Here is a 16,622-nt window from a genome sequence, read left to right on the forward strand (position 1 = left end):
GATTCTGAGGTACGCTGGTCCAGCTTGGGCGACCGCAACGAAAACGAAGAGAAATCGCGCGCAGCTCTGCAGCACGTACAGACTGATGGCCATGCGAGTGGCAAGCGCCTATCGCACGATATCATCGGATGCGGTGTGCGTGATTGCCGGGATGGCTCCCATCGCCTTCGTTCTAGAAGAGGACAAAGAGTGCTACGAGGCCAGGGGCACAAGAGGGCTCGGAAGGCAGCGCGGGTCGCCACGATAGCGAAGTGGCAACACGAGTGGAATACCACAGCGAAGGGAAGATGGACCCACCGCCTTATTCCAAATTTGGTAGAATGGGTAAACAGAGATCATGGGGAAGTGAATTTCCATTTGACGCAGTTCTTGTCAGGTCATGGCTGCTTCAAGAAATACCTGCACCGGTTCGGACACGCAGGGTCGCCGTTCTGCCCGGAGTGCGGAGATGTCGAGGAATCGCCGGAACACGTTGTTTTCGAGTGTCCACGTTTCACTGTGGAGCGCAGCGAGATGACAGCAATCTGCGGTGCTGGTATAAGGGCCGACAACATTGTGACTAGAATGTGCCACGACGAAGCCTGCTGGAACGCGGTGAATGCTGCGGTGATAAAGATAATGTCGTTTCTCCAGCGGAAATGGCGAGAGCAGCAAATGAATGATCGAAGAGACAATCCGGGGCAAGCGTAGTAGTTCCGTCCGCGTGTGGTAGATCCGCCGTCGGGGACTACCGGTGTCGTGAGCGATTAAGGTGTGGAGCTTACTGGCTTTCGGTCGGTATTCGGGAGAACTTCCTACGTCGGGGAACTCTCTGTCGGAGTAGGATAGATCCACTGCCGGGGAGTATCCGAGTAGTGCGCGTGAGGTCACTGTGCTCAATGGCACACGGGCGGTAACGGGAGAACGTCTTTCGTCGGGGACTTCTCTGTCGGAGTAATACAGATCCACCGCCGGGGACTGTCAGAGTAGAGCGATCGGGAAGAAGCACCGGAGCATGGTCGTCAGGGCGCCTGTGAACCGGAAGCCGTCTCCAACCGGAATCGCAGGACCGACCTTGGCATCTGCCCGGGAAGTCGGTTGCGGGAGAAGTTTCAGTGTCGGGAAACTCTTCGTCGGGTAGGGTATATCCACCGTCGGGGACTATCCGAGTCGTGCGCGGAAACCTCGAGTGCTGATTGGCACTCGGGCGGCACCGAGAGAGCAACGTTCTCGGGGCAAATTAGTAGGAGCCGATGAACTCAGCGTGGCTTTAGAATAACAAATTTGATGGATGTGGTACTAACATAGAGTTTACCGCTCAATGGCGGCACATTAAGCAATAACAAGCTAACCGGAGCCGAAAGGCTAAGAACGATTAGAATAACAAATTTGAAAAATAGCATGTATGTCGCTTAGTGGCGATACTGGAATATTAACAGCATACTAACGAAGCGGTGCGCTTAGCATGAAGAAGACTAGGATATCAAATTGGTGATGGTGCACAAGGCACATGCTCTGTTGTGCACATGGATGTCAAAGCAATTTCAACAGTGCCTGTTTGAGTTTAGACACCTCAGGATCACTTAGCTGCCGCACATTTTCGAACAGATTAGACAGACTTTGTTCTTTTTCAATCAGGCATACATTTATCCTCGATAACGCATCCGCATTAGGCTGTCCCGAAAAAAAAAAGTTGTTCGAAAAGTCAAGGTGCTCAACCCTAAAATGAAAGATATGCACAAATGATCCTTTTTCATGAAAACTATTAAAAATCATTTTTTTTTCTAGCATTCTTAAAGAGTATTAGTTTTTGAAATATTGTGATTGATTGATTGAGGACAGAACCTTTTTTGTGCTGATAAATGGACTATTTTTGAGCATTTTTCATAAAAAAAGCTAATGAAATACGTGTTTTTTTATTTTCAACAGTATGGAAAGTATTTGTATGCATTTCATTTACTAAGTACTTAACATTTCACAGTTTTATAATTCAATTTTCTAGTCCTAGCAACCACAAAACTTCAGAAAAATCAGTGCGTAAGTGTGTGACAAGGTAAAGGCACAATCTTCAAATGAGCCATTTTACGAAGTGACAACAATGTTGATGATGATGGGCATTTTTTTTTATTACCGTAAGGGATTGGGCCGAAGGGTCCCAGATTTTCATGAAAATTTTTCCACAGGCAGGGCTCATGGATATATGAACAAAAAATAATTGAGAAAAATTCAGGGTCGCCTATTATCCCGGAATACTCAGGTAGTAGTTCTTTGTTTACCCCTGACACTACTTACTTTGAAAAATCATAACTCAAGAACGAAGCATCATAGAAACAAAGTTTTTTTTTTAGAAAATGAAAGCAAATTTTCTCAGAAATTCAAAAAAATATATGAACTGGAAACAGTTTTCCACAAAATGTTCCACAGTTGAAAAAATTTGCAAACAAAAGTTGCAAAAACAATGCCCGAACTCGTGAAAAAATATCAAAAAAATATTTTTGAGAAGGTTATTCCATCAGCTTTAACCGCAGAAATTTTTGGAATGCACTTTTTTTTTGAGTTATGGCCATTTTTTGTGAAAAATGCTCAAATGTGCCATATATAGGCTTAAAAGACTTTTCTTTGAAAAATCATAACTCAAGAGCGAAGCATTGTAGAAACAAAGTTTTTAAGAAAATGAATGCAAAATTTCTCAGGAATCAATAAAAAAATATATTAAAAGGAAAAAGCTTTCCACAAAATTTTTCACCGTTGAGAATATTCATAATGAAAAGCCGGAAAAAGTATGCCCGAACTCGCTGGAAATTTTCAAAGAAATATTTTTGAGAAAGTAGTTTCATAAGCTTTGATGGCTGAATTTTTTGGAATGCACTTGTTTTTCGTTATTGAGTTATGGCCAATTATGTGAAAAATGACCATATAATATATGCGCACAAAAAAAAAGTCCATTCCAAAAATTTCAGCGAACAAAGCTTATGAAATTACCTTCTCAATGTTTTTTTTTTCAATTTTCCGCGAGTTCGGGAATAGTTTTTACGGCTTTTCTTTTTGAATTTTCTCAACGGTGGAAAAGTTTGTGGAAAACTTTTTCCACTTCATATTTTTTTTTGATTCCTGAGAAAATCAATCAATCAAACAATGCTTTCATTTTCATTAAAAAACTTTGTTTCTACGATGCTTCGTTCTTGAGTTATAATTTTTCAAAGAAAAGGCTTATATGATACATTTGGACATTTTTCAACAATATTGGCCATAACTCAAAAAAGAAAAAAGTGCATTCCAAAAATTTCAGCGATTAAAGCTTATAAAATAACTGTTGTGGTGAGTTTTGTGAAACTGGCAGCACTAAACAAGTATTTTGAGATAGTTGAAATGTATTCCTTGTTTAAAGCAAATCAAACAGTAGGAAGTTAGATCGCTTGTGTAGTGCGCATGTATACACTTAATGTAAGTACAATGAAATGTAATTAAGATATAAGTATTGCGCATTGCGCAGTTAAAAGTGCGACGAGGAAGTGCGGAATCTCAAATAAAAGTGCGATTTGGTGTCAGATCGTTTCGGTGTCTTCACCGCACTTATTCATTAGCTCATGATGAATAAGTGCGGTGAAGACACCGGAACGATTTGATGCAATATCGCACTTTTATTTAAGATTGCGCACTCTGTCGCAGTCCAGTTAGCAATGCAATAAACTATATATAATTTAATAAATATTACAGTATTGAAGCTGCACAACAAAAAATGCTGCTATCAATACGAGTTGATAGTCCATACACAAGTGAAGCTCCCCAACAAGCTTCAATAATTAAGTCCGCTACGGAATAGATAGCTCGTCATGGACAACACAATCCGTAGGGTAGTGGAGGTATTTTGGACCAGGCAGGTATTTTGGCCCACCTAGAAAGTTTTATGATATTTATCACATAATCTCTACTAAATCTTGGTAAATTTTTATTGGAACACAAAAAGTATTCAACTATGTGATGACCTTTATTTTGGATGTCAATTAAATATGCTGTTCAGTATCAAAAATAGAGAAAATGTTTTCACTTCCAATGAAACGCACGGAAAAGCACCAAAAACAAAGAAGATGACAAATTTGTAGTCGGCTTCGAAGAGGTATTAAATTTTACAAATAAATATTTATTTCATGTAAATGTAGTTAGGGCCTTGTAAGAACTCAAAATAAACTGTTCTTAACCTCGGTGGAGCGATAATATTTACTAAAATGGTGATTTGAGATATGGCCAAAATATGTTCAACATAATCAGATGTGGACATATTTTGGACCATCTGTCAGATCCATCTCTCCAGTTCCCTCTAAAGGGAGAAAATATTCATGCCAATGTAATGTACTCTAAAAACAGATAAATAGAATAAGTTGGGAGTCCCCAACTTGGGACCTCCCATGATCTGGGCTGTTATACGTTTATTTTACAATGAGATTGTTGTGGGTTCGATTTGTTCTAACAACTTTTCGCCAAGTTAAAAATTTCGATTCGATTTGTGTCCTGACAGCTTTTCGACAAGATGAAATTTTCAGGTGTTTAGTCATCCAGTTGTCCTTCTCGGCAATCAGTAGATGACTGAGACAATGTGTTATCTAATGTATGTTTGACAATTTACGTATCATTCAAATTACTTTATTTTTGATGGCCTTTCCACTCATTACAATATGTGTAGAACGCCTTTATATTTAGCAAAATCACTAGACTTTCTCACTTCCATGAAGCGTTACGAAATTTATGCATGGTGACTGACGTCATGTAAAAAAATATACGTTTTGCGTAACATTTTTTATGAAACATCATACAACAATGCGTAAAAACTGGCAATTGCAGCAAAATTTTATCTTTGTTTACCGTTACGTAATTTTTAAGCGTTCCCTGCCTCAAAAAACGAATAGAAAAGATGTAAACTTCACGTAGTTTTAACTATGTTGAAATTTTTGCTGAGGTGGCTTTCATTTCATCAATCAATTGAAGTTTAATTTGGTGGGCCAAAATATGTGCACTTGGTGGTCCAAAATAAAATCAGGTGGTCCAAAATAGAAGCCCGCGATCCTTCAGGAGTTTTGATATTTCTTGTATTTACTACAACAATTTTGAGTTCTGTTTTGCCTTTTCCGACAGAAAACATGTTGATCTACGTAATGCCTACTAAAGTTATCCATATTTTGAAGTGAGAACTTTCTTTTTTCGCTGAATTGTTCATCCACTTCCTAAAGGGGTCCAAAATACCTCCCTTACCCTAGTCATCCATTGCTGGAACAGCAAGGGAAAGAATGGCGCGAGGAGTATGAAGAAAAAGAGAGGCGTTTGGAAGAAAATTACCAGCACGAATTAGCGGAAATCATGGAGGAATACAAAAGGGCAGCAATGAAAATAAAGTTAGAGTTTGCTGCCAGAAGGAATGAAGTGATAAGTCAATTTGAGATTGAAAATGCTAGTTCGAAAAAGGAACCGAACCCGGTCGCAAGTGCTAGTTCGTCACCATCCGACTGCCCGTCAATTTAAATCTACCACCCATCAGCAAGTACGTAAACGACAACCAAACGGAAGAACTGAGCGCTATATTGACCGTTTTGATACTGTATACGATCTAAAATCCCAATTTATTAAAAAAAAATCACGTAAAACGAGTTGAACGAAAATAAAATCAATAGATTTTATTTATTGTATTAATAAGTATGTTTCGGCTCAGTGCGAGGCACAAGCAGAACCGATCCCTCCAGGGTCATCGGAGCTGTCTAATAAATGTTTAAAACGCGAGGAAAAAAAAATGGCGACTCAAGAAATAACAAAATAGGTAAAAAAGAAAGAATAAACAAACGAAAAAAACGCGTTAAACAATAACAAAAAACATCTAAATTTATCTAAAAAAAAAGTGAAATAACGGGTTCGGTGGTTTAGTGCACTGTCATTGTGTAGGAGGTAAATGAAATTGTTGAGGTCTAATGTTCGAATGACATGCAGCCATTCGACCGAAAGTCGTATTGCAAAAATAAATTTAGATTGAGATGGATTGAGCATCGGCTATATATACCATTACAGAACTGTTTGGTGGCCTAGCTGCTAATTCCATCTGAGGATTTCACTTCTTTTTGATATAAGCTGTTCTTTCTAGTTTGATTGTTTGAGAGTTCTTTGGCGGTCAAACATCCAAACTTATATCAGAGATTGTTCATTCTTATCATTAATGTTCTTTCGAGGTGCAGTGTTATGTAGTTTATTGGCGGGCAAACTGCCTATTCCAAGACTCATTTTTGCCAGAGAATCTACTGCGAAACGCGCAATGCAGTCGTGCCATTCCAACTTCAGCAAGCAGAAGGCGCACGAAGTTGTCGAAGTGATGTCATGTTAACGAAGCGACGAACAAATTTTCTGACAGACATGACGTCGCGATCAGCTGATCGGTTTGTTTACATCTTTTTGCATATACCGCATATACAGCCGTTTGCATATACAAACGTCACTTTTTCACATGCAGCACGATGTGTCGAAGTTGGTAGCCCTGAATCTCTATCGTTAGAGATTATTTGACAGCTGAAAACTCAGCCTACCTAGTGAAAGTCACTAACTGAGCTCAGAGCTTAGTGCAACGAACGAAAGTTATTGTAGTGTCTTTAGGGTCTGTTCCAATCAGACAATTTGACAGTTCGACAATTAAACTTGACAATTATTCTAAGGAAATAATTATCAAACTGTCAAGTTTAAGTGAAAATTAATTATGATTCTCCAATTGGAACGGACCCTTACTGCCGTGAATCGCAAGTCAGTCCCATATGTAAAAAGTAGGCATTGAGAAAATGGCCTCTGAAGTTTTCAAATTCGATTTCTATACGAAACTCTAAAAAATCGCTATGAATTGAAAACTTCTGCGATCATCATGAAACTTTCACATATTGTTTCAAACGTTAAAACATAACAGTGAAAAATGTAAAACTAGCTAAAATAGTGTTAGGTCTTGCACTGGAGGGCACACAAGTTCGTAATGGGACTGACATGCGATTACATTTCATTATGGGACAATCTGACATGGTGTTGTTTTTCAATTTTACTGAACAAACTATATATTTTTATGCACGCAGCTGAAAGATCATCCGAAGAAGGCTCGAAAACGGACATTAACTCATTTTTGCCCAAAATGCAGATGGGACTGACTTGCGATTCACGGCAGCTTAGTCCATGAGGGAAGCAATATTCATCCCCTTCGTATGTTTCATCGCAGTTCAGCAACATGGGATGAATGCTATTCATTTTCAATGTTTTTCCGAAAAAAAACATCTATATATATATATATAAAAATGAATTTCTGTCTGTCTGTCTGACCGCTATGGAATGGGAAACTACTGGACCGATCGGTGTGAAATTTTGTATGTGAGTGCTGTCGGGGCCGCGGAAGGTTCTTAGCTTGGTGCGGGACCTCTTCGGTCTGTGGAACGGGGGGCTCCCATACAAATGACCTTGCGGGGCAGGCAGGGGCAGGCAGTACGGCGTTTGCCGGGACAGCTTTAGCTATAGTATGTACATAAAAATTTGCTAATTTTTATACCATTGCACGCAGCCAAAATGCTCAATTTAAAAGAAGCTCAAACACCATTATCAACGTAGTTGAACTCTTTTCAATATGAACAAAAACACATCACAAGATGACCATGAAAACAAGAAAGGCGTGGCCCTTGACCATACCCTCCCCCAAAACTCAGCTCTGATCATTACATTTAGCGTTTTACCTTGTTATTCCATTAGAATTGAAAAAGTTTATAATTGGCTTCTTTAGCGGTGTTGAGATAATTCCATATTCTGAATCTGCATGCAAAACTGAGACGAAATCCAAATTTTCATGAATTTTCGTGCCCGGGAACCTATTTAAAAATCATGTTGAAGTTTGTATGGGAGCGATTTGTCGAATCACCCCTCGTCGCATTTTGTACTGGGCGGAGCTGTCAAGCAGTTGACCAGCTGTCAAAAGGTGATTTTGGAAAATCTTTTCGAAATAATTTTTAGGTACCAAAATAAAGTTCTAAAAATCTGAAAAAAATCATAGTTGTTCAGAAAAAGGTGCTCTTTCGTATGAAATTCAAAAACCAATACATTTTTATTAATTTAAAACCCCAATTGCATCAGAAATTATAGTCGTCGCGGTTGAAACCCGAAATTTCCCCACACCCGATTATCGAATTTTCTCAAAATCCATACGTGAAACCTACCGTCGGATGAAGTACCGTGATTTCGAGTGAAATTGATAACTTTTTACAGTTTTTGGCTTCTAATTTTTGAAATGTTATCGATATGCTCAAACTTAATGCTTAAAAACAAGTACGGCTAGGGATTGCATCAGTCAACGAAATGAAACTGCAAATCATTTTATTGTAATAAATGTCATTCAAAATAAAATATCAAAAATTTCACTTCAGGGGTGAAATTGATCAGTCAGTTGAATGCCTTCGTAAGCATTAACCACCCCAAAATGCGAAAAATAATGCAAAACTTTTACAACTCTACTACCATCAGGGTACCAGATTCCGCTCATCTAAGGCCAGTTTTGCAGAAAAACATCATCTGTTAAATGACTGGTAAGCCAATTTGTAATGTTTTTGCATTTTATGTTAGTTTAATCTAAGTACAATTATATAGAAAACACTGTAGAACTTTTCAAAAAAGTATGATTTTATTACAATTTGTATGATACCAAAGTGGTCCTAATTCCGCTCACGGACAAATGTATGCCATCTTTTAGATTTGCGGAAAAGTAAATTATTTTTGCAGCTCTATGTTTTTACAATTATTTTTTCTTGTTCAGTGGGAGTGTATAATAGTGATTAAATACACTGTGTACTAAAATCAACAGATTTTACGATTTTCACGTATTTTTTGCGTGAGCGGTTAATGGAACACATAAAATTTCCTACAGCTTTGTTGGGTCCAATAGCCGCTCAAAAAATTCTACTGTTTTGTTTTTAAAATTTATGTTATTCGGTAAATATTGCATAAAGTGGCTTTGCTCTCATATGATTTATATTGTCCAAGAATATCAGCGACGAAAAGAGTGTATTTATGCGTGAAAACTTGATTTTTGCAACAGTGAGCGGCTACTGGTACACTGACGGTATTTTTTTAATTATTCAAGTTAAAATTTTAATAAATCGAAGGATAACGCCTGAAAGTATGTAATTGTCATACTAAATAAGTGATTACTTCCAGAAAAGTACAATTTTATGCATAAATTTAAATACTTATAAAACTTTTGATGACGAATTTGGGTTTGGCGAATACTTGGCAACTATAAACATTTATTCGAATATTTATTACATGTGCGTTACAGCTTCGGTAACAAAAGTTTGAAAGTGTCTTTGAAAATCGCCTAACACACAGCTCAGGAAAATATGGAATTTAATATAGAAACGTGAGACTAATTGGCTGTAAAACACGTAAACTCATAATTTAATAAACCTTGAGCCAGATGATGACCATTAACCCAAAAATTGTTTTAAGTTTAAAGCGTCATTTTTAACAAATAAAAATGACCTATAGGCGTGTACACACGTCGATCAATTTCATCCCACTGATCAATTTCACCCGAAATCACGGTACGTCCGCACGTACGTCCAACACACGGTTTAGGAGAAAAATTCGCGTGTCAAAAATTCCGATTTTCAACTGCACGAATAATAACGTTTACATGTAGTAAATTTCCGTTTCATTCAAATTGTAATTAATTTTGTCATTTTTGTTTATTTCAGCGACAAGCTCGATGAAAACGAATATCGATTCTACCAATTGCATATTAGTACAAGATGTGAAATCCAGTGCACAAGATTCTATCACTTCAGATTCATCGAGCTCAACAAGTAACCTTGGAATTATATCAGGAACTGTGGGCAGCAATAGTGGTTCAACAACGTTACCTACAGAGGAATCACTCATGACTAGTACAGCCGACCACAACAGTTTCACGACAGCAAATCATTATGGCAATATACAAAGCAGTTTATCACAATTCAATTATCAAGATCAACAACTACAACAGCAACAGCAGGCACAGGATCAGCTCATGTCCTCGGCAGTGTCTCAAAAATGGCCGGCAATAGTAGAACTGAAAAATTATAATGAACTCTACCGTGCGGCAATCCCGCCTTTTCAATTTTGGAATGCAGAATTTCGTAACAAACATCCGGCATTCATTCAATTCAATTTCACATTACCATGGGGTGCCAATTTTGCTGTATACGGTCGTCGAAACGTAGGACCGAGCATAACGCAATATGATTTCGTGGAATTTATAAAAGGTGGAAGGGTAGACCATCGATTGCGGCGAAAACGGAGCGTGATAAATGATGATAGAAATGCACACTCTCTAAGTGATTTCGAAGAAAAGGCATCCAACCATGAGCACCAGTCATTGTTTGAAATACGTCGGAGAAAGGAATTTGCTTTTGCTGATCTCAAACTTGATGACATTGATCAACATATTATATCGAAACGATCTGCAGATAATGGAATGCCAAAATTAGATATGGAATCGATGACTGTTAATGTCACAATTTTGCAGTATTTAGACGTAGGCAGATGGTTCTTATCAGTATACAATGACGAACTGCTACCGCATACCCTTTCCTTAATAATTGGTGAAGCTGAAGGTGTTCGCACCACATGTCCAAATGACTGTTCGGGTAGAGGATCTTGCTATTTAGGAAAATGTGACTGCATCGATGGTTATCAAGGCGCTGATTGTTCGATAAGTAAGTATACAGGATTGAATATTATGTGCCTCAAGAGAATTCCAAAAGCGATAACCTGCGCGTAACCTTGAAAAATACGAAAAGCACGACTTTCACAAAGTGGCAGAAGTTTTGCAATTATCGCATCGCTCTTGTTCCTAATTATACATTTGCGTTTACTACTGTCAGCTTATCAAACACACCGCGATTAGCAATTGGTTGTTATGTGTTCATGGCGATGTTTTTTTTTTTATTTTTTTATATTTTTTGCAAGTAGGGTTTCGGTTCCCTTCTTAAGCATGTGGCTCCCATTTTCATCCTACAAAAAACAAAGGATTGAAGCGCTGTTTGTTTTGTTTCTTTTCTTTTTTGTATTTTTTGTTAGAAGTGAGCACCCATGAAAACAAAAAGAACGGAATCAATCGGTGCCGTAATCGCATGTTTTCACATAGGATGAATATGGGACCGTGAGATTAATGATGGCACACATACCCTATTACGACTTTTTCTCTGTGATTGAATATATCTCGCGCTCAGTATCATACGGGCGTATCTACAATGATCGATTTCTCTTCATCGATTTTCTCTTCGGCTTTTGGCCTGGAAATCATTTTTGGTTGTTTTTGTTGTGTTAGATGCTAGTCCTAGTCGTCCTTCACCGAAATACACCGAGAGATCATTCGAATACTGGTCGTATTTTCCGGAATAATCCGAAGAGAAAATCGACGAAGAGAAATCGATCATTGTAGATTCGCCTGTATGATACTAAACGCGAGATATGGTGATGAACGACAGGAGTACTCCACACATATGGATCATCTCGGTCGGGTGATCATGGTGGAAAATCAATGTAGTTTGAATCAACAAACATGTTTGTAGAACTACAAACTAGTTGTTTTTTATGTTTCGAGATTTGTTGATTTTTTTCACCGAAAAAAATCAACAAATCTCGAAACATAAAATTCAACGGTGACGAAAAAAAACCCCCACATAGTTGTTTTTTAAATGAATTGGTGGTTTTGAATCAAAGATTTCAGTTTCAAACAAACTGGCAAATTAGTTGTTTAAACACTGCATGCTACTGCAAAACAGCAACAATATTAGTCGATTTCAACAGCAGAAACTACTTTGGTTGAAGACGAAACAACACACTATTTAGTTTGAAATCTAGGCGAACAAACTAAATTTTCCAGTTTGTTTAAGGACCAACGACTTGAAATCCCACTTCAAAAGTGCATCAGAACTTCAAATGCACAAATCTCAAGAAGCAAGCTTCAAATAACAGTGGATTTGATTATTCTGTTTTTGCTCACTTGTAATAAGCTTGAAATAAGAATATCAGGTGCTCTGGTTTTGTTTATGAAGAAATCTGTGCGCTCGAAATCTTGAGTTAGTGCCAAAGTCGGCCATTGTGGTGGCCATTTTGGGATTCTAACAAGTCTGTCCTTAACATTTTTTTTTTCTTTTCATGACAGGGTCGAGTGACAAAAAAAAACTGGAATGAGCCTCTGCACAAATCTGGCGTACTGCTCACTCCCACAGAAAATTTGAAAACAGTTCGCACAGTAAAAGTCAAATGTGACTTTTACTGTACGCAGTGTTTTCAAATTTTCTTTGGGAGTGAGCAGGACAGGGCAAATTCGTACAGAGGCTTATAGTCTATTTTACGAAACGACAACAGTGTTGATATTGAGATTTACACTCACGGGCTTGGACGCGATCTCCTGTCAAATATTTATTCATGAAATGATCCGAAACGTCTCGTGAAATAGCTCCGTGTGTTCCACACGTTTGTTGACTCCGAAGTTTCACACGTTTTGTGCTTGTAGAAATACGATTATCGAAACGAATTGAAACAAATTAATATTCTGCAGTTATTTCGTTATCTGCTGCTAATAAGGCAAGCTAGATATATTCTGATATATCAAATTCCAGACATATCAGTGCCTATATAGCCTTTAAATAAAAGTGTATCTATTTCGTCAGGTTACAATCAGCGGCGTCTTGGTCGGTACGTAATTTATATTTAGTAGTTTCCTGTCAGATCGGTGTAACACGTTACACAAAAGGCAATTTACACGGAAAAATACACTTTGTTTCGCGAAAATATGCGCCACAATGAAATGGGATACAGTCCCGATTCGTTCGTTGGTGGCTCGTTAGATGGGCTGTCTCGATGGTTGAATGTTCGCTGGTTGGGGCAAACCCCAACTAAAAAGCACTGTCAATGTCAAAATCAATGTCAAAACGAGTTTGACGTCTGACCGCCGTCGCATCGCAGCTTCTATATACAGAACCTTTGTGCAAGTATCTGAGTGTTTCGTGACGTATTTCTCCTCACTTGCGTGTGCTAGAGCATTTTGATCAGTTGTCAGTTGCCCCAACGAACGAACACGATTCGCTAATCGGGGCGCAGTCGTGACCCAACCAGTGAATCCGTAAAATGCCGGCATGGTACCCGGGTACCCACGAAACTGAAATGATCATATATCCGTCAATTTTTCACCGATTTTAAAAACTTTTGGCTCATTTATTTCAAAAACTCATTATTTATGGCTAGTTTCCACTTCGTACGTACAGTGCAAGAAGATAGGACAAGTAATGGTCAAGTAATGATTCCATATCAAAATTACTTGAGCAGTTCGCAGCTGGCAAGTAAGGAAAAAAGTGTAACGCTCGTAACGCCTCCCGTGCAAATCAAATGGAGCTGTCACTTTCCGAGCGGAAAAATAGTCCGTGTACAGTCCCGATTCGTTCGTTGGTGGCTCGTTAGATGGGCTGTCTCGATGGTTGAATGTTCGCTGGTTGGGGCAAACCCCAACTAAAAAGCACTGTCAATGTCAAAATCAATGTCAAAACGAGTTTGACGTCTGACCGCCGTCGCATCGCAGCTCCTATATACAGAACCTTTGTGCAAGTATGTGAGTGTTTCGTGACGTATTTCTCGTCACTTGCGTGTGCTAGAGCATTTTGATCAGTTGTCAGTTGCCCCAACGAACGAACACGATTCGCTAATCGGGGCGCAGTCGTGACCAGCGTGACAACCAGCGAATCCGGACTGTATTCCGTAAGGAAAAGTGACATTTCTCCCCATATAGATCAATTGTCAAAATTATTTGCGGAAAAAGGAGGAATTTTACTTGAGCGCTCAACTTGGGATCTGGAAACTTAGCTTTATCTAGAAAATATTTGGTTGCGCCGACCTGATGAATGTGGTTTTTGGAAAAACCGGATTTTCGGGAGCATGTCCTTATACCACTTTGAAGAGTGTGATTTTGGAGGCAAAGTGAAAAAGACGCTTTTTTTTCATTCGGGCCGGCCGCGTCGTCGTCGCCGCCGCCGATTTGGCTGTGCTCATCTTCGTACGGGGCGGTTTAGTGTGATTTAGGAGGCAAAGTGAAAAAGACGCTTTTTTTTTATTCGGGCCGGCCGCGTCGTCGTCGCCGCCGATTTAGCTGTGCTCATCTTCGTACGGAGCGGTTTAGTGTGATTTTGGAAGCAAAGTGAAGAGGCCATTTCTTTCATTCGGGCCTGCCGCGTCGTCGTCGCCGATTTGTCTGTGCTCATCTTCGTACGGGGCGGTTTAGTGTGATTTTGGAGGCAAAGTGAAGAGGCCATTTCTTTCATTTGGGCCTGCCGCGTGTCGTCGTCGCCGATTTGGCTGTGCTCATCTTCGTACGGGGCAGTTTAGTGTGATTTTGGAGGCAAAGTGAAAAAGCCGCTTTGTTTTATTCTGGCTGCGTCGTCGTCGTCGTCAATTTGAATGTGCACATCGTCGTACCCGTGATTAGTTGTAGCGGTTCAGTGTGATTTCGGAGAAGAGGCCAGTTAGTGGAAGATGCTGCAGCACATTCGCACTGGACACTTCGAAGGATGTTTATTGGTGAGCTCGTTCCATTTTATCATAATAATTAATGCTAATGGATGTATACAATTCTGCTCTGGTTTTTGTGTATTTATCTAACAAATATTGAAAAGTTCGCCACGTCATGTGTCGGCGTTAGTACCCAATGCACATTCAGTTGATAATAAATATGTTTATTTCATTTTTTGCATTTACATAAAAAATTGAATGGTTTGTCATCTTCGGTGTCGACATTTGTAATATTTTAGTCAAAATGAATAAATGTGTTGACTCAAGTAAAGGTTGCATGTCCTGTGTGCGTGCTCATCTTCGTACGAGGCGGTTTAGTGTGTTTTTGGAGGCAAAGGAAGTGCCGCTTTTTTCATTCGGATCGGCCGCGTTGTCGTCGACAATGTGAATGTGCACATCGTCGTACCCGTGTGTTGTTGTAGCAGTTCAGTGTAGTTTCGAGGCCAGTTAGAGGAAAATGCTGCAGCTCTGGTTTTTATGTATTTATCTAACAAATATTGAACAGTTCGTCACGTCATGTGTCGGCGCTAGTTCCAAATGCACATTTAGTTGATAATAAATAATTTCCTTTCATTTTTTGCATTAGCATTAGCATTAGCATTAGCATTAAGCGAGTCGCACAAATTCGTAGGTGGTACAGTCCTAGACCGCTGTTATGAGGGTTGCCTCCTTCCCGTCTGAACCAAAGCACAAAGATTTGGGACTAATCTCTGACTCTTAGACAAGATTGACGCAATCCTCCAATGGTCGAGCACTGTCCTGGCCACGTCCTTGCGACTGCTGAGGAATGGGAAAGGATGGTTAGTTTTGGACACCTATGAAAAATGTAGACAACTCTACGATCTCTCAGGCCTAGGTGTCACGGGAATTTGGGTGTTGTTAGTGGAAGGGTAAACTCCAAAGGATACGCTTGGTTAACGTTCAGGCACACCATTGTTAGACTGCTTCGAATCAGTTGTCTGCCCAATTCATCCAGGTTTCCTAGTCATCTTGTTGGCATTTGGTTGAATTACTAGATTCTGTGGTTGATAATCTGAAATATAAAATAATATTAACATCGTACGTTAAATAAGCTACATATTAGTGATACGCTCGCCACAGTTACATATTTTTAAAATATTATTTATATCGTACGATACATTTACCTGAATCCCGCTGAAATACAATGTTAATTAGCAGTACATTGAAACACAAATACTACAAAACACAAGGAAAAGAGCATCAAACTTTGATCTTGGAATATTTAAAAATACGGTAAATATCAAGATCAAAATTTGGTTTGGTAGATCTTACACCGCAACGCACCATTCTAAGGTGATCTACCCACGTTACGGGGTTTCTCTACAATATCATCAAATATATGTACTTATTTCATCTGGTATGTGAAACTACATGGCTCTGGATCAGTGTGGTCTGGTTGTTCATCGAATTTGAGCTAATTTTGTTACTGTTGTAGTCATTTTGTTTAATGACCATTGGGCGCGCAGTTTATTGATATCCGCTTATAAGGCCTACATTATCACATGTTAAACAATTTCCTTTCATTTTTTGCATGAACACAAAAAATTGAATGGTTCGTTATCTTCGGTGTCGACATTTGTAATATTTTAGTCCAAATGAATAAATGTTTTGACTCAAATAAAGATTGCATGAATTTCTGGAAAAAGAGAGGGTCGGTAAAAGATAGACGGCGAACCATGCGGTAAGATCTTTCTGATTTATTTATCACGTGTTATTTTGTTTATACTTGTGAATTGATCGCGTTCAGCATTGTCTCGCGCGGAAACGCAAACTACAGATGCGTCGATGTTTAGAATTGTGTTCTCCTTAGTTCGAATGAATAACTTATGTAGGGTGAGTTTTGAGGCACAATAGATCGCGTTCGTCGTCCAAGGTTTAGAAGGGTATTTCTTCGCGAGCGCATTATTAATCGCGAATCAAAATATTACACTCGTTTACCACGACAAAATCCCCAACACCTCTCCATTTCCCCTGTCCAAACTCCTAGTGATTTCTCGAAGTAACGCAGAGAATTCCTCGGTTATTGG

The 16,622-nt window shown here is 39.1% G+C and overlaps 1 protein-coding gene across 2 annotated transcripts; it reads left to right on the top strand.

Annotated features, from left to right (window-relative positions):
- The first annotated feature begins 3,400 nt into the window (after positions 1-3,400).
- On the top strand, positions 3,401-13,606 carry LOC109424878 (teneurin-a). Of its 2 annotated transcripts, none has more exons than XM_062845921.1 (2): positions 3,401-3,423; positions 9,723-13,606. In XM_062845921.1, exon 2 carries the CDS (start codon positions 9,734-9,736, stop codon positions 10,784-10,786), a length of 1,053 nt encoding a protein of 350 aa, XP_062701905.1. In that variant the 5' UTR covers positions 3,401-3,423; positions 9,723-9,733; the 3' UTR covers positions 10,787-13,606. The 2 variants fall into 2 exon arrangements, with proteins under 2 accessions (XP_062701905.1, XP_062701904.1); XM_062845920.1 differs by lacking the exon at positions 3,401-3,423 and adding an exon at positions 4,917-5,512.
- The last annotated feature ends 3,016 nt before the right edge of the window (positions 13,607-16,622 follow it).

Source organism: Aedes albopictus, chromosome 1 (genome assembly GCF_035046485.1).
Source record: "Aedes albopictus strain Foshan chromosome 1, AalbF5, whole genome shotgun sequence".
Lineage (NCBI taxonomy): Eukaryota > Metazoa > Arthropoda > Insecta > Diptera > Culicidae > Aedes > Aedes albopictus.

Coding starts and splice junctions, on each gene's coding strand:
- LOC109424878 (XM_062845921.1), top strand. CDS start 9,734: ATGAAAACGAATATCGATTCTACCAATTGCATATTAGTACAAGATGTG.